This window comes from Schistocerca serialis, chromosome 3, assembly GCF_023864345.2.
Source record: "Schistocerca serialis cubense isolate TAMUIC-IGC-003099 chromosome 3, iqSchSeri2.2, whole genome shotgun sequence".
Classification (NCBI taxonomy): Eukaryota; Metazoa; Arthropoda; class Insecta; order Orthoptera; family Acrididae; genus Schistocerca; species Schistocerca serialis.
The window spans coordinates 191,614,930-191,633,391 of record NC_064640.1 but is presented as its reverse complement, the minus strand read 5'-3'; the positions used below and the strand labels follow the sequence as shown (position 1 = coordinate 191,633,391).

General features: G+C 40.9%; 1 protein-coding gene and 1 non-coding gene across 6 annotated transcripts in view; one reads left to right on the top strand and one right to left on the bottom strand.

The window, feature by feature from the left end:
• LOC126469899 (sulfate transporter-like) overlaps positions 1 to 18,462 on the top strand; it is a 483,509-nt gene that overhangs the window by 335,942 nt on the left and 129,105 nt on the right. For all 5 annotated transcript variants that reach the window (XM_050097243.1, XM_050097247.1, XM_050097244.1 and 2 more), the window contains exon 2: positions 7,305 to 7,423. In XM_050097243.1, coding sequence (XP_049953200.1) covers positions 7,305 to 7,423 — 119 coding nt within the window. The remainder of the gene's footprint in view (positions 1 to 7,304; positions 7,424 to 18,462) is intronic.
• On the bottom strand, positions 3,833 to 3,907 carry Trnas-cga (transfer RNA serine (anticodon CGA)). The gene has a single exon. It is a non-coding gene; the product is annotated as a tRNA-Ser (tRNA).

Below are 18,462 nucleotides of genomic sequence, written 5' to 3'. Positions count from 1 at the left end.
CATTAATTACCTTGTTCTTCAGAGAAATAAAGGAAAATTGACTTTGCTATCTGTGTCAGTGCTTTGTTGACGCACTTTGCATAGATAACATACACTGAATCGAGCATGTTAATGTAGTTAGCGCGTGGGTTTCATGTGTGTTCAATATATTTATTAATTTGCCCTATCTTTGAGTCATTTTCAGATGGGTCATAAACATTTACTAATGTTGTATAAAATTGCAAACGATTCCTCTTCATGACGTATTATCCATAGGTATGCCGCCTCTAGATAAAACTGTAGGATAAACACTGATATTCAACAGCCACATTTAAAATTTCATTAAAACGTAGTATCCGAAAAACCTGGGCCCATTATCTCCTGTGATACAGCAATAGCAATGTGAGAATTATACCGGAGATTTCTTAGAGCAGATATTTTATGTGGACTCCGGATTCTATTTGCATTTAACGTCATTATTTTATTTGTTTATTCCATCCCTCGAATTTAATTAGACTCGTACACTTACACATTATACGTTTCTACTATCTTGTATCTGAAGATATATGCACGAAAACAAATGATTGTCCACTGTTTACAGCAGTGATTCAGAATTTATTCGATGAAGGTTGCCGTCATTTCCAGTATCATTAAACTTTCCCATTGACTCGTTTGACTTAGATGCTTCATGTTCCTCCTCGGCTTCCATTTTTTCCTTCAGACTGCCACCTGCTTGAAGTGCGATTGTTGGCTGGTGGACGCTCAACGCTGTTTGATTTTTCACTTGCGCTGACAGAGGAGTTACTTCCGTTGTCTGCTTTGTTGTTGGAATTATCAGCTATGTCTTTCCTTCTTTTTTATATTGAATCTGGATTTGTTCTTTGCTCTTCAACTTTATTTGACGTAATTTCTCTGTGGTACTGGGAGTCTCTGTTTCAGATGCTGCATGAGCTATTCTTCCTTTCTTGTTCTATGAGGTGGTACGACACGATCTGCAGAAGGATTAGCGTCCATTTTCACGATGTCAATGTCATCCAGCACAGATTTCGATAGGAGAACTTCACAGTTTTCGTCGCTTTCTGTAGCTCTTACTTTCTGTTGACTAGAATCGGTGGGCTTAGATTCCACGTGCCTTTCCAAGTTTTCAGTCTCCTTTTCCGGTGTACTGCTTGTCGTCGCAGTCGGGGGTTGTGGTGCCCTGCGTCGCTGTACGGTAGCTCGGCCAGCACACTCATTGGCGTTGCATATTGCATACGTTCTAGACTGTCCGTCATAGATAACTAATCTATGTTTCAATAAACCAATCTTAACTTTACGAACTCCACTGAAAACAGGCAACAGAAATTCGTTAGCCACCTCTCTACAAAATCCGAAATTACGCGCCCGTATTCATTTAAAACTTGTCTTACAATTTCAAAGGGGAGCTCGAATGCTCTTATGATGCGCAACCCTAAACTAGCATTTGTTATTTAACCTCACTAATGCTTCCGTTTGCATGTGTAAATTTCAGTATGTCTCCTTTTTCGTGAATTAAACGGGTGTGAATTCGCGAATCTTTAAGCTTCACATAAGCAACAGCAGCAAACTGTCAAAGGTGTACACCGATAACAACCTTCTCGACATCAAAGCTGTGAAAGTTAGATAAACTAGGCTTCACACATTGACGATCAAAGCAAAACTTCGAAGTATCTCGTTTTGAAATCAATGACAGCTTCAAATGATACACATTAAAAAAAAAAAAAAAAAAAAAAAAAAAAAAAAAAAAAAAAGGCGCGCTCCAACAGCATCAATCTGTAGTCCATAATATTAAACATTTCAGACATCTGAGCAATAACCAAATAATCAACAACGACCAATACACCAAACTCATTTCGCTTTGAGTAGCGCGCAGTCGGTGTAAGCACTTCCTTTCTCGATGAGGCCTCGAGCCTTTCTACCGATCGAGCTATCGAACCACGTCCTTAGTTTTTTACCCATTGTCTTGTGTTCAGATAGTTTTTTCTACGGAAGCCAAGGAGCACGATTCGACTTCCGTCCCGAACACAGTCTTAATCCATCACAGCCGGCCGTAGTGACCGAGCGGTTCTAGGCGCTTCAGTCCGGAATCGCGCTGCTGCTGCAGTCGCGGGCTCGAATCCTGCCTCGGGCATGGATGTGTGTGACGTCCTTAGATTAGTTAAGTTTAAGTAGTTCTAAGTCTGGGGGACTGATGACCTCAGATGTTAAGTCCCATAGTGCTCAGAGCCATTTTAATCAATTTTAATCCTTCACAAAATTTTCAAAGTCTTCCACTTGAGTGCCAAAACAATCCGTTAAATTTCGGTTATAAAATGAAACACACAGGCTTAAAGGCTGTCGATTCAGGTAATTAATTAGGGACTATAATTAGGAAAAACTTAAATTTGAAACACTACATAAAAAATGTTGTTCGTTAGGTGAACAAAAGATTGCATTTTATTTGCAGAACGCTTAGCAGATGCAAGGATCTGTTAAAGACACTGCTTACATTACGCTTCTCCATCCTCTTGGTGGAGGACATTGAAAAATTTCTAATAAGTCCACACTGTTTCCGCAAGAGAGAGAGAGAGAAAGAGAGAGAGAGAGAGAGAGAGAGAGAGAGAGAGAGCGATAATATGCGAGTTCGGTTGACTGTCATTAAAAGAAAGGCGTTTTTCGTTCTCACGAGATATTTTCACTGAATTTTAATCAGCAGCTTTCTGCTCCGAATGCGAAAATATTTTGTTGATCCGATCTACATAGGCAGAATTGACCATCGTAATAAAATAAGAGAAATCAGAGATCACACGGAAAAGATGCTCATTTTCCCATGTGCTATTAGAGAGTGGAACAGTCGAGGAATAGTGTGAACTGTGAACCATACGCCAAGCACTCAAGTGCGAATGGTAGGGATGTCGAAAATGAAGTTCATACTGTATGTTCTTGACAAAGCTCGTCACGGCAATTCTACACACTGCTGCGAATTGAAAGGATGGACTATATGTCGTACAAACTTTTTAAAATCTCAGTATTTATTTGCTTGAGAAGATTACAGGGTGGTTACAAGCAATTTAAATGTCTTGTGTTGTAGGGTAGACTGCGCTGAGAAATAATTTTTCAGAAGAAAGTTCGATAAGTTGTGCCGTTTCCGAGTTAACTAGCATTTGAGTTAGCCAGTCAGGCAGTTTCGCGCGCGAATTAAAGCTGCCCGCCAGAGACGGTGTCGCCAAAAGTATTCTTCGTGTGGTTTCCTAAAACCGAACAAGAGAGCGATACAAAAATTGAACGTGGGACAGTAGTAAGACTGAAACCGAGCCAGTGGTTGAGCAATCTCGTGCGATATCATCTACGCTATGAGAACAACTGATACTAATTGTATACGGCAGGTCGATTGAATTCACGCGCGCAACGGCCTAATTGGCTTCCTTCAATGCTAATTAACTCGGAAACAGCGCAAAGTTTCGAATTTTTTTTATTAACAATTATTTTTCAGCACAATCTATCCCGCAAGACCCTTGCAAGATTTTCAGACTCTTTCTGACCATCCTGTGTACACGTAAACAGGATACTGCCAGTTATTATTCAACGCACTTCTTCTTCATTATTGTGCATTATCATCTTTTTGATAAAACTGAATTTCACGCCCCCACTTCAATGAATCTGTTTTATTGTTGAAACAATATTATTTTTTAAAAACAACTTTGACTACTATTTATATTAATATGTTATAAGTTATACACAGTGCGCCCTTTTCTTTTTTCGGGTACATATTGCCAAGCATAAAATTTCCAGAATGAGATTTTCACTCTGCAGTGGAGTGTGCGCTGATATGAAACTTCCTGGCAGATTAAAACTGTGCGCCGGACCGAGGCTCGAACTCGGGACCTTTGCCTTTCGTGGGCAAGTGCTCTACCAACTGAGCTACCCAAGCACGACTCACGCTCCGTCCTCACAGCTGTACTTCCTCCAGTACCTCGTCCCCTACTTTCCAAACTTCACAGAAGCTCTCCTGCTCGATAGAGCACTTGCCCACAAAAGGCAAAGAGCCAGAATTCGAGTCTTGGTCCAGCACACAGTTTTAATGGCTCTCAGCACTATGGGACTTAACTTCTGAGGTCATCAGTCCCCACAGTTTTAATCCGCGAGGAAGCTTCATATCAATGCACACTCCGCTGCAGAGTGAAAATTTAATTCTAGAAATCAAGATTTCTACTTCAGCAACCAAGGATGACCCTCGTTTTGTTAAAAATATCTCTATATATTTCTGCATCATTTTTATTCTCCAATTCTGTGCGGAGGTGACATGACATCTCTCAAATTCCAACGTTTTTTACAGAGGGCAGTCAGTCTCCTGAGCGAACACGTTGAGCTACCGTGCCGGCCTAACCAGCTGACTACAAGCTACTGACTATTTCTTTCAGATAACCTAACATTGTTCACAAACAAGTGTTAATTAGACCGGTAATGGCTTGTACTATCATTGTTACGCATCATACAACAAGAAACAGAAACTGCATAAAATGATGTTTGGTTTGTGGGGCGCTCAACTGCGCGGTCATCAGCACCCGTACAAAGTCCCAATGTTTACGCAGTCCAATCTAGCAAATTACACGAAAGACATCGTTCCTCACAAGCGTCTTCTAACCAAACTGAGTGCCTACAGAGTATCGCCTGAGTTGTGCGACTGGATTCGTGATTTCCTGTCAGAAAGGTCACAGTTCGTAGTAATAGACGGAAAGTCATCGAGTAAGAGAGAAGTAGTATCTGGCGTTCCCCAAGGAAGTGTTATAGGCCCTCTATTGTTCCTGATCTATATTAACGACCTAGGAAACAATCTGAGTAGCCGTCTTAGATTGTTTGCAGATGATGCTGTTATTTACCGTCTTGTAAAGTCATCAGATGATCAAAACGACTTGCAAAATGCTTTATATAAGATATCTGTATGGTGCGAAAAGTGGCAATTGACCCTGAATAAGGAAAAGTGTGAAATTATTCACATGAGTACTAAAAGAAATCGGCTAAATTTCTATTACGCGATAAGTCACAAAAATCTGAAGGCTGTAAATTCAACTATATACTTAGGGATAACAATTACAAATAACCTAAATTGGAACGATCACATAGATAATATTGTGGGTAGAGCAAACCGAAGACTGCGATTCATTGGCAGAACACTTAAAAGGTGCAACAGGTCTACTAAAGAGACTGCTTACACCACGCTTGTCCGCCCTGTTCTGGAGTATTACTGTGCAGTGTGGGATCCGCATCAGGTGGGACTGACGGATGACATCGAAAAAGTACAAAGAAGGGCAGCTCGTTTTGTATTATCGCGAAATAGGGGAGATAGTGTCACAGACATGATTCGTGAATTGGAGTGGCAATCATTAAAACAAAGGCGTTTTTCGTTGCGACGGGATCTTTTCATGAAATTTCAATCACCAGTTTTCTCCTCCGATTATGAAAACATTCTGTTGGAGAAGGAGAAATGATCATCACGATAAAATAAGAGAAATTAGGGCTCGCACGGAAAAATTTAAGTGCTCGTTTTTCCCACGTGCCGTTCTAGAGTGAAACGGTAGACAGACAGCTTGAAGGTGGTTCATTGAACCCTCTGCCAGGCACTTTGTTGTGAATAGCAGAGTAATCATGTAGATGTAGATGATGATGAAATGATGAGGACAACACACACACCCAGTCCGAGGGCAGAGAAAATGCCCAACCCGGCCGGTAATCGAACCCGGGACCCCGTGATCCAGAAGCAGCAACGCTAGCCACTAGACCACGAGCTGCGGACGAAACTATATAAAATCATCCGCTCCAAAATATTCACACATAACTTGCTAACATAACAACTAGAGAGAAATCTGCTGAAGCACTTTCCCATACACAATATTCAGTGAGCATATGTATTTACAGCGCTGGCTCACAAGGCCGATTTCGACGCGACACAACAATACCTCAGCAAATTAAACACACAAAACGGGACAAAAGACAGAAACATATACATTCATGCATTTCAGTCAGCACAAATATACTTTATTCACTTACTCGCAACCGTACAGCGTTGAACATATTAAGTAGCAATCTGAATGAACAACGTCAACTAAGTGCAATGTAGTGGCCTAAAATATATCTTAATTTCAAAGCACAAGATGCCAGGTGCAATGCAGCACGATTCTGATTGCGACTTTGAGCCATCAAACATACAATCAAGTTTCCATACCTGATTCTTTAGATAAACACTTTAACTGTGAGAACTCGTGCATAGTGCCTCATTCTTTTACTATTCCTGAAGACAGAGGAACAAATTTCAGGAAGGGGTGCACAAAGCTAGTCTCACAATAATCACTGTAGTCTGAGATTAGGTGTGTATAAAGTTAGAGTGGTCAGTTTACAAACCGAACTAAATTGCGGCGGTATATCGACATACTACCGTAGGTGTATAGTCGTAAGAAATACTGCCGGCGTCTCCAGTTTCGTCAAGCAGCGAATCCTCACTCGCTTGGTCGTCTTGAACATTCTCTAGTACTGCTACGAGAATCTACCATGTAGGGATTACCTTCATGATGTTGCTCAATAACGAATGACCACTTATGAAACGTTCTCTCACATTCCAGGCTAGTGCGGTACCTCTTTTTGCCATGGTGTGTCTGTACTTCCCTCACAGGCGACTAACAATAATTTGTAAGTACGAAATTGATTAACTGACCACCAGCCAAAGAGTATATTCTTGAGAAAAGTTTCTACGCCGAGGTTTGCGGTCTGTTACCGTATTCACATGACAAGTAAATTAAATTTATATGAATATGAAATAACATTTAAAAACCGTAATTTACGATAGAATAATTTTGCTTATTTTACGTAGTTACACGAGCGGTCAACAAAGAGCATCAAAGACTTGTCATATGTTGGCATATGCACAGTTCGTAAAGGCTGTATACATCTGTGTTTTCTACCATAACTTTGCACCTGGGACCATGAGCGAAAATAATGACGCAAAAACTTTCCCTTTTTACGGACTTGATCCTGTGAGCTGTTTGGTCCCATGGTGCGAGTTTTACGTCCTCACCAAAAACAGTATGATTATGCAAATCCTTTTGATGTACCCCAGGTCTTATCTCGTCCTCATAAAGTTGTGTTGCGTTTGTATCTATTCTTTATTTTATAGGTATCGTTTGTACTTAATTCATCACTGTATTTTAGATATTAATGATATGTTTCTCCTAACATAGCACTGATAAATAATTCCGTAGTTATGGTATCTAATTTATGTTATATGCAAATAAAAACTAATTTTTTCTCAAAAGATTTAATCTTTTCTTTTATAGCATGAATGGCGAGGTGCACAATAACTCTCAGTCTCTTGTGGAAAAGAAAAACAACGAACAACCATGCAAGAAAACAGAATTCGATGCTTTGTTTCAATACAGCAAACCACCAAAACCAGGTAACTTAGTTCTTACAATTAAGCATTAAATTCGTCTCCCTAGCCGAGCATAATGCAAATACAACCATATTTGCGTTAAAGTTGCACAGACCATTATATGGTCTGTACCAGAGCGTACTTTAGACTTGATATCACTCGTCACCCTTCCTTAGCTGGGCGATTGTTTACTCACCTATAATTCATTCTACAGTGATATAAACACGTCAGGTTAATACAAGAATAAAATATGTTTAACACTTTGAGTGCCATCTCCGGAATATTATGCTGTCTTCAGTGTTGGAAGAATGCCATTCCCGTAATATTACGAGCGTGTCATTCTGTCGAACATTGAAGACAACGAAATATTATGTTGATGACACTCAGTGTTTTAAGCAAGGTAACAAATTTATACTTCCAGGTTCATCATGCAGTCCCTAAAATGCTAACTACCACTCCAGAGAAACTGGAATTTCTTTTTTTGCATGTCCCTTCTTTCCGTATTTTTTTATGACTTCTCTTCTTTGTTAAGAGGTGTATAACAAGGAGCAAGATATTCTGGCTAACGTGTGCAGACGGGGGCAGAATAAGAGCTTAGCCCTACTTGAAATGTTTCTCTTTCGCGTTATTGCGCTCGTAGATTTACTAAATAAATTACCAGACCTTTTTCTCTTCATTTATAGTGGCCTGTGAAGTAACGCTTACAGGTGAACAAAACTCAGGAGCGCTCTAAACGATTTGCCTTATAGAGAATGACAGTTCGCTGAATTCTAAGAAAGGAACAGTCTGATTACCTACCCGGTAAGAAGATTACCTTGGTGGGTCCATTTTTTTGAGCATCGAACAATAATTACAAGATATTACACAGAATTAAATATTCCTCCCACTTTATAAGTAAGTTCTGGAATTCGCTTTCCGGGAACAGTGATATAAAATATGCAAGGCTGCAAGTCTATCACACCCTGTTAACCTGTCGATGGAGACTGTAACGCAAGGAAGGGAGAATGGCTCAAATGGCTCTGAGCACTATGGGACTTAACATCTGTGGTCATCAGTCCCCTAGAACTTAGAACTACTTAAACCTACCTAACCTAAGGACAGCACACACATCCATGCCCGAGGCAGGACTCGAACCTGCGACTGTAGCAGTCGCGCGGTTCCGGACTGAGCGCCTACAACCGCTAGACCACCGCGGCCGGCGAAGGGAGAATGGGGGAAGATTTTGGTTTAATGTTCCGCTGACGACATCGTTAGAGACAGATTGCAAGCACGGTATTCGCCTCTGTTGATTTAGGGAAACCTAAAACTGAATGTCCGGACAGCGATTTGAAACCCACTCCTCCCGAATTCTTGCCCAGTGTCTTAACAACTGCGCCGCTTCACTCAGTGGCTGAACTGCTTGACTTTGCCTTAAATTAGGATGTAAAGAGCTGCGATAGAATGCGTAAGGACACGTTAATTCCAGAAGGGTTTTAGATAGTTTTTCTGATATCCCTCAATATTTGGAAACCGGCTGAGTGACGGCGATATTATTTGTATGGCACAGGCTTTTACCATGTTTATTGGGATGTCGAAAACAGGTCACGTGGGCAAAGGTCCCAAGTTCGAATCCCAGCCAGGCGCACAGTTTTAATTCGCCAGGAAGTTTCAGATCGCCGCACTCTCCGCTGAAGAGTGAAGACCGATAATGGGCTACACAAACTGTCAAACAGTGATACTGGCAGTCGTATTACAGAATATACTGATGAGGCAAATCATTATGACCACTCCCAATTGCGAATTTAAATGTCGCCTAGTGCCGTTGCGGCCTCACGGCGCGGTAAGGAAAATATATAAGCGGAGCAGAGAAAAGTGGGAAATCATTCTAACAATGAAACGGGCCTAATATGTTGAAACCCAGTGGCATGAGCGACCCTGACAAAGAGTAGACTGTTAAGGCTTGACGCCTGGGAACGAGCAGCTCGGAAACGGCGAAAGTGGCCGGCTGTTTGTTTACTTTGCTCAATAACAGCTGTTTTATTCCGAATCACACATCGTCAGTTTGGCAAGCCGTAGGTGAATAACCAGCGTCTGGCATGTGCGTGGCATTCCGCCCCAAGAGGACGCTCATACGACTATGGTGAAAAAAAGGACTAAATCATTTCGTAAGTTTCCATTCCAGTCGTTCAGTGTTAAAAACAGAACTGGTAATTTACTTTTGTGTGAACTGTTGACCTTTCCGTTCTATGCGCTTCAGTCCGGAACCGCGCTGCTGCTACGGTCGCAGGTTCGACTCCTGCCTCGGGCATGGACGTGTATGATGTCCTTAGGTTAGTTAGGTTTAAGTAGTTCTAATTCTAGGGGACTGATGACCTCAGATGTTAAGTCCCATAGTGCTTAGAGCCGGTTTTTTCCATTGAAAGACGCATCACCAATTATGAGTAGCGGCCACATTTCTCTTGTTGACAGGTTTAATTGTACTTCTTGTGCCCAAAAAAAAAAAAAAAAAAAGGCTCTGAGCACTATGGGACTTAACTTCTGAGGTCATCAGTCCCCTAGAATTTAGAACTACTTAAACCTAACTAACCTAAGGACATCACACACATCCATACCCGAGGCAGGATTCGAACCTGCGACCGTAGCAGTCGCGCGGTTCCGGACTGCGCGCCTAGAACCGCTAGGTCTATTTTGTACGAGCTGTAAATAAATACCTGACATATAACGCTACAAGTAAGGCAAAAATCAAATATTTTTACTGACAATTTTCTGTAAATTCGCCTGAGAAGGACTATAGGGTTCGCGCGCTTCGATTCTGTTAGCGCAGAGCGTCGCCAACCGGCGCGTGCTAAGTATGTGTGCGCGACGTCACACGTGCTACACGCGTCTCAATTTGCGCTTAGCCTTAGCGTCCTACTGTCGCGAGCATCAGTGGAAAGTAATTGAACGGTAATGAAACCACGAGTACGCAACAAAGTGTTGGACGTCAACCCCTCATCACAGAGGGCGAATGTCGGGGGTTTGCCCGCTGTGTAAATCAGGATAGGTAGCGATCTGTGGCAGATCTAAAAACAGATTACAATGCTGTTGCGGGCATTTGCTGTTTCGAAGCACATTTTTAAGAACACGTTGTTGATCGTGGGGCTCCTATATGTTCCCATGTCAATCCAACGTCATCGCCAATTCCGTTTGGTGTGGACACGAAGTCATAAAGGCTGAACAGTGGGCCAATGGAAAAGTGTCACCTGGTCAGATGAATCTCGTTTCTTTTTACACCAGGTCGATAGTGTTGTCTGTATACGTAGTCATCCAGGAGAACGGCTTTTCGAAACGTGCGCCGCGCCACGGATGCTGAGGGCAGTAATGTGCTATGGGAGAGATTCCCGAGGGTTTCCAAGGGGCGTGTGGTAGGAGTCGAAGGCACCGTGACAGCTGACGACAACGTGAATATTGCTGCGGACCGCCTCCGTGCCTTCATGTTTTGGTGTTTTCCCCGATGGCGATGCCGTCTTCCAGTGGGGAAACGTTCGTGTCACGAGATCAGAAGCGTCTTACAGTGGTGTGAGAAGCCTCATACTGAACTCATGTTGGTGACTTGACCACCAACTTCGTCGGCCGGGGTGGCCGAGCGGTTCTAGGCGCTACAGTCTGGAACCGCGCGACCGCTACGGTCGCAGGTTCGAATCCTACCTCGGGCATGGATGTGTGTGATGTCCTTAGGTTAGTTAGGTTTAAGTAGTTCTAAGTTCTAGGGGACTGATGACCTTAGAAGTTGAGTCCCATAGTGCTCAGAGCCATTTGAACCATTTTTTTTGACCACCAATTTCGCCTGATCTGAGCCCGATGCAACACAGCTGGGACGCTATTGGGCACGAGCTTCGCATGTTCAAACCACCAGTCTTTCAAAATGGTTCAAATGGCTCTGAGCACTATGAGACTTAACATCTGAGGTCATCAGTCCCCTAGAACTTAGAACTACTTAAACCTAACTAACCTAAGGACCTCACACACATCCATGCCCGAGGCAGGATTCGAACCTGCGACCGTAGCAGTCTTGCGGTTCAGGACTGAAGCACCTAGAACAGCACGGCCACAGCGGCCGGCCACCGGTCTTTAATTTACGGGTACTGTGTTACCAGTCAGTAGACATCTGGTGCCTCATACGTCCAAAAACCTGCCAATGACTTGTCGAATACATGCAACGCAGTATCGCTGATGTATTGTATTCCAACGTGGAGCAATACTCCGTTAAGCAGGTGTTCATAATGTTCTGGCTCGTCAGTGTCTCTCTTAGTTGAATTTTATGTTGCGCTGCTATGTGGCTCTCTATTCGTCGTAAGCAAATTACAATTTTTAAATTAGTATGGGATTTATATGTGTTGCAAGAATGTAGTTTTAACAGAGCGGCCACTAATGGCGAGAGGGTACAGATGACTGGCTACACAAATCAGTTCGTCATTCACAGTACTGGGATCGAGTACTTCCTATAGAGCAAAGACTGGGAAACATGTTTTATTATTTATGGCTGCTATGTCTCGCAAAGGTTTCACCTTCCCAGAGGTTTTTGCTGGTATTAAGAATGTGGAAAAAATCTAGTTAATCATTGTACCATGACGACTCTACCCATAAACAAAACCGAGCGAGGTGGCACAGACACTGGACTCGCATTGGGGAGGACGACGGTTCAATCCCGCGTCCGGCCATCCTGATTTAGGCTTTCCGTGATTTCCCTAAATCGCTGCAGGCCAATGCCGGGATGGTTCCTTAGAAAGGGCACGGCCGATTTCCTTCCCCATCCTTCCCTAATCCGAGCTTGTGCTCCGTCTCTAATGACCTCGTTGTCGACGGGACGTTAAACACTGATTTGCTCCTTCTCCTCTCATGCCCCTCCATAAACAAAAAGAGATGGGAAAGTTAATGTAGGATGAGATTGTTGACATATAAGATATATGCATAATACATAAGTGTTATATTTCAACTGGGTCTGTCTATGCTGTGAAAGACTAGTTTTAACGGAATATTCGGTAGTGGCAGGGTGTAGTACAATACATAGATGCTCTGAGTATAACAAGGCAATCAGTACCGATAATGGCTTATAAAACTACACTGTATGCCTATAGATGTAATTAAAGTTAATATAGGCGGTATTGCTGCTTATCGGAGCTGGGTCCGTTTCTCTGCAGTGGTCTGTATCTCGTAACTTCCCGCTAACCGCTTTACCTACTGTATGTGGCCGAGCAAGTGTGATAGACATATTTCTGCGTCTGAGTCGACTCTCGTCGTTGCTGCTGGCAGTTGGCTCTCGGCAGCTTAGCTATAGAGATATGTGGAGACGACGATACGTGTATTTATTTTTTTAAATAAAGCGCATTTCTCCATCATTTTCTATCCTACACCGTTTGTAGGGGGAATCGTTCAGTGTATTTCTCAGCAATGCAGGGCGAATTTTTACTTGGTGAGTGTTGTCGCAGTGCATTATTTAAATATGCAAATACACTTTTAGCTACAATGTGGAACTGGCTGTCGTTAATATGGATTGACTACTTGGAGTAGTATATAAAGATAATGCCAATATGCATTCATAAAATTCTCATGATTATGCGTCATGTATGATCTAATATACAGTTATTATTTATCACTTATGTAACACGTTTACGGATTTTTCTGTGGTGTTCAGTAAAAATTACGGGATTTGCTTGTAAACCTTCGATTAATACAATGGTTCAAATGGCTCTGAGCACTATGGGACTTAACTGCAGTGGTCATCAGTCCCCTAGAACCTAGAACTACTTAAACCTAACAACCTAAGGACATCACACACATCCATGCCCGAGGCAGGATTCGAACCTGCGATCGTAGCGGTCGCGCGGTTCCAGATTGTAGCGCCTAGAACCGCTCGGCCACTCTTCCATTGATAGATGTGGTGCATAGTTATCATGAGACTTATGTTGTAGCTCTTTCATAGAAGCCTAATTTACTGTGGAGATGGGAAACGAGTCCAGTGTTTACATATACGTTTGTCCAGACTGAACCGTGAAAAACACACACACACACACACACACACACACACACACACACACACGCCAATTCCACATGAAAGTTGCAGATTCTTGTGTTATTTAATATTGATCTGAACTGTAGGTCACTGTAAGCTTATAAGCTGATCATGTGATCGTGGCGTCCCTTCCAAAATTTTTAGAACGCATACATACTCCGCAAGCCACCATATGGTATCTTGTGTCACTCACAAAAACAAAAAACAAAAACAAAAAAAAAGAGAGGGAACAAAATGGCTGTGGAGTAGGACATTAGTGTTTAACGTCTCGTCGACAATGTCACTGGAGACGCACCGCAAGCGTCACAGGGAAGGATGGAGGAGGAAGTAGGCTGTGCCCTTTCAAAGGAACCATGTCGGCATTTGCCTTAAACGATTCAGGGAAATGACGAAAAACCTAAATCAGGATGGTCGGGCGCGGGTTTGAACCGTCGTCCTCTCGAATGCCAGTCCAGTGTGCTAACCACTGCGCCATCTCGATCGGTACAAAACGGCTCTGTATATAGCTCTTTACATGCTCCAGTACCTCTTATCTTACGTGAACTGTATATTGGATACGAATAGTGTTTTCGCGAAAATATCGAAAACTATTTCTTGAGGGTATTTTTGTCCTGTCGTTGCAACTACAAAAATGCCTGATTTTTTTCACTAGACGCGTTTCACTCCATTGAAGTAAAGCATCATCAGTGGTCTTTATCTCAATAAAGCGAAACGCGTCTGGTGAAAAAATCACGCATTTTTGTAGTTGCAACGACAGGAAAAAATACCTTCAAGAAATAGTTTTCGATATTTTCGCGAGAACACTATTCGTATCCAACATACAGTTCACGTAAGATAAGAGGTACTGGAACATGTAAAAAGCTATATACAGAGCCGTTTTGTACTGATCGAGATGGCGCAGAGGTTAGCACACTGGACTCGCATTCGAGAGGACGGCGGTTCAAACCCGCGCGCGGCCATCCTGATTTAGGTTTTTCGTCTTTTCGCTGAATGTAGGGTAGGTGAAATGGTACACAGTGTCCTCCAACACAGTGTACAGTGACTTGTGAATTACAGATCACAATGTAGAAGCAAGACAGTGAGTCCGATGGATCTTAATTTAAAATTAATTTTATGTATAAATTATCAAAATTACCATCTTTCAGCCATTGAATGTGTACAACCTGAATCAGTTTGAAAGCTCTGAATTTGTGTTTTTATTTCTTGAATTATTTTTTAAATTATTATTTTTTGTTTGCTTATTGACCAACAAGAATCACGTAACAACTTCAGTTACTCTTCTTTCCTTCTTGCTTTCTATTTTTCAAAAAAAATGGTTCAAATGACTCTGAGCACTATGGGACTTAACTTCTGAGGTCATTAGTCCCCTAGAACTTAGAACTACCTAAACCTAACTGACCTAAGGACATCACACACATCCATGCCCGAGGCAGGATTCGAACCTGCGACCGTAGCGGTCGCGCGGTTCCAGGCTGTAGCGTCTAGAACCGCTCGGCCACTCCGGCCGGCTTTCTATTTTTCCAATACTTCTTCATCTTCTCCCCATGTTTTCTTTTCCTTCCTTCTGTCCATGTTGATCCCAGTTACTATTTCCTTCTGCGTTTAATATTTTATTCTTAAAAAGATTTCTATCTGTTATTTCCGATTCTTTAATGTCGTTTCTTTCTAGATCTTTCTTTGGTTCTGTAATCCATGCTGATGTCGATTTCTTCTTCCAGAAATACAGGAATATTTGTTTCGTGAACCTGTCCTCATTCGTTCAGTAGAAGTTTCCAAAAACATTTATCTGCTTTTAGCCCTTACTTCTGATATTTTCTGTATATTTTTGTAGATCTCTTCATTACCTCTCATTTTCCAGTCATCTGTAGTTTGTAATGCACCCATTATTTTTTTTTAACTATCCGTTTTTCAGGTACCTCTATTCTGTCCAGATTGTTAGGCATTCACATTCATATAAACATTCTGGTTGTACCACTGTGATATAGTGTTTGTTTTGTTTTTAGACATATGCATTTCTTGTTAATATTCTTTGTCAAACCATATGCTCTCTCCATTTTGTTAATTCTTACATCTACTCCAAATTTTTCTAGTCCATACTGTTGTATAGTTTCTTCGAAATATTTGAATTTACTTACTCGCTCTATTTTACCTCTATGTGTTTCTACGAATTTTGATACATTTTTATGTTTGTAATTAATTTTGTTTTTTAGCTGAAATTTTGAGACCAGCTCTATTTGCTATTTGTTTCACAAGGTTTATTTGCATAACTGCGTCTATCAGATTTTCTGAAAGTATTGCAGAATCGTCTGCAAAGGCCAGGCAGTTTACCTTAATTTCATTTATTTTTCTTCATAGAATTATTGGTTCAATTTTGTAATTCCTTAGCTCCAAATTCCAGATCCTTACCATTATTTCTAGAACACAGTTAACCAGTAAAGACGATAAGCCATCCCCTTGTCTTACACCAGTTTTATTTCAAATGGCTGAGATAGTTTCTCTATCTACCGAATCAGATGCTTTTTTGAAATCAATAAATGATACTGTTATAGGTTTGCTGGTTAACTTTCTGTGGTGAATCATTGATTTTAAGTTAAAAATCTATTCTGTGGAGGATATTCCCTTTCTAAAACCTCCCTGATATTTTCCCAGTTGTTTGTCTAAAGTTTCTACACCACTGTCCAGCAGTATTTTGATAATATTTTGTATACCATTAGCAGAAGTGACTCTCCTGTACTTGCTAACATATTGTTTGTCTCTCTTTTGATGTAACGTGTGGACTAATGCTACTTTCCACTCTTCTGGAATCTTTTCAGTTTCACTTATGCTCTCAAAAAGCAATTGTCAATCGTTTGTAATCTTTTATTCTAACCAATCCAATAATTCTGCAATAATGGAGTCTTCAACATTTGATTTGTTGTTTTTGATTACTCGATGGCTTCAGAAATTTCTTGCTCTGTTGTTGAAAAATCTTCCTGCTGGCTTTGTGGTATTGCTGGAAATTATAATTTAACTGTTGTAACTGGACAGTTTAAAAGCCTGTCAAAAGTTTTGCTAGGATTTGTGCCATTGCACAAAAGTATCATTGTCCAGTTGTTGTTTTGCCAAATCAATGGCCAGATCAAGCAAATTATTCTAGTGTACAGTTATTAGGCTATAATGAATTACAACGTTCTTATACGTACCGCTTTTGATGCATTTTTTTTCAGGCACGTCTTTACCAGCAGTATGACACTCTGCTTCCAAGTTAATGGATTTTTTTTTCTTTCTCTGCTTTTATTGACCTATACAATATTTTGTATACCATTAGCAGAAGTGACTCTCCTGTACTTGCTAACATATTGTTTGTCTCTCTTTTGATGTAACGTGTGGACTAATGCTACTTTCCACTCTTCTGGAATCTTTTCAGTTTCACTTATGATCTCAAAAAGCAATTGTCAATCGTTTGTAATCTTTTATTCTAACCAATCCAATAATTCTGCAATAATGGAGTCTTCAACATTTGATTTGTTGTTTTTGATTACTCGATGGCTTCAGAAATTTCTTGCTCTGTTGTTGAAAAATCTTCCTGCTGGCTTTGTGGTATTGCTGGAAATTATAATTTAACTGTTGTAACTGGACAGTTTAAAAGCCTGTCAAAAGTTTTGCTAGTATTTGTGCCATTGCACAAAAGTATCATTGTCCAGTTGTTGTTTTGCCAAATCAATGGCCAGATCAAGCAAATTATTCTAGTGTACAGTTATTAGGCTATAATGAATTACAACGTTCTTATACGTACCGCTTTTGATGCATTTTTTTTCAGGCACGTCTTTACCAGCAGTATGACACTCTGCTTCCAAGTTAATGGATTTTTTTTTCTTTCTCTGCTTTTATTGACCTATACAATGTGATTTGGAGTGAAACTTGACATCTGCTAAGTCCGCCATTTTCTTTGGTATACAACGTCCTCCTATTATGGTCAACTTCACATCTGTAAATAACTCAAATTGTAAATATAAAAAAGTATGTTACTGTGGTAGCATGTCCACTGTGCTGTATCATTGTATTGCAGTGAAATCTCAACAACTTTGCCAAAAATATGATATACAACCATCTTTGAGGGAGGTCTTCACATGTTGACTTCGTTTCTGCCACTATTATCGCTTAATCCCTGTGTTTTCTTTTACTTTAGCTTTACGAATGATACTGTATATGCATTTCTCTCTCTTTTATCCTGCGCACAGTGAACTCATTCTTTTCTTCCGCTCCCCTGTTCCGTTGTCTATGTGGCAGTATTTATGACAGTTTCACTAGAGATTGGTCAATTTATTTTCTCCAGATGTCCGCTTTACTGCCCCTCAGCGGTATTAACGAATCACCGGGACTATTAATACGAGAACCTTCGTACTCGCTCCAGTTACGTATATTTAAAGTTTAACTTTCTATTCTGAAATACACATTTGCATTTACACATATTTAATACGGAATTTTGTGACCACAATTATCCCTTCAGAAAGAAAGTTAACAGTTTTTCCATCAACAGTGCTCACACCAGTCGCCAGGTGCCTTGTCTTTTCCATAGGACAACAATCGTGAGTCAACTGTTATTACGTAATATGCCGAAGACCGCTCGGAAATAATTAGCTACTGTTGCCTGCCACGAATTCAACATCGCTGCAATGAAAGAAATTTATCAGCTAATTGCTGCATAAGGTTCATTAAGTTAATTTTGAATGCAAAGATTTCAAAACGGACCGTAAAGTATCGCCATTTGTGTACTCGCGACAATCGCTTTATTGGAATGTTCTTCATGAGCAGACGAGTGAAAAAATGACAGCTAGGCAACACGTCACTTTAATACTTTTTTCCTCGGTCTCTCTCTCACCACTAAAATACTTGTGCCAATTTTATGTAATTATAAAAAGTTATGCCACGTACATACGGAAAGTGCATTATGGTAGCTCATAGAATAACGAAATCAATCAAACGGACTGTTGCTGCACCGTTTTAGTAATCTGATTTTATCTTAATTTTTCCTTTAGTCACACTTTATCTG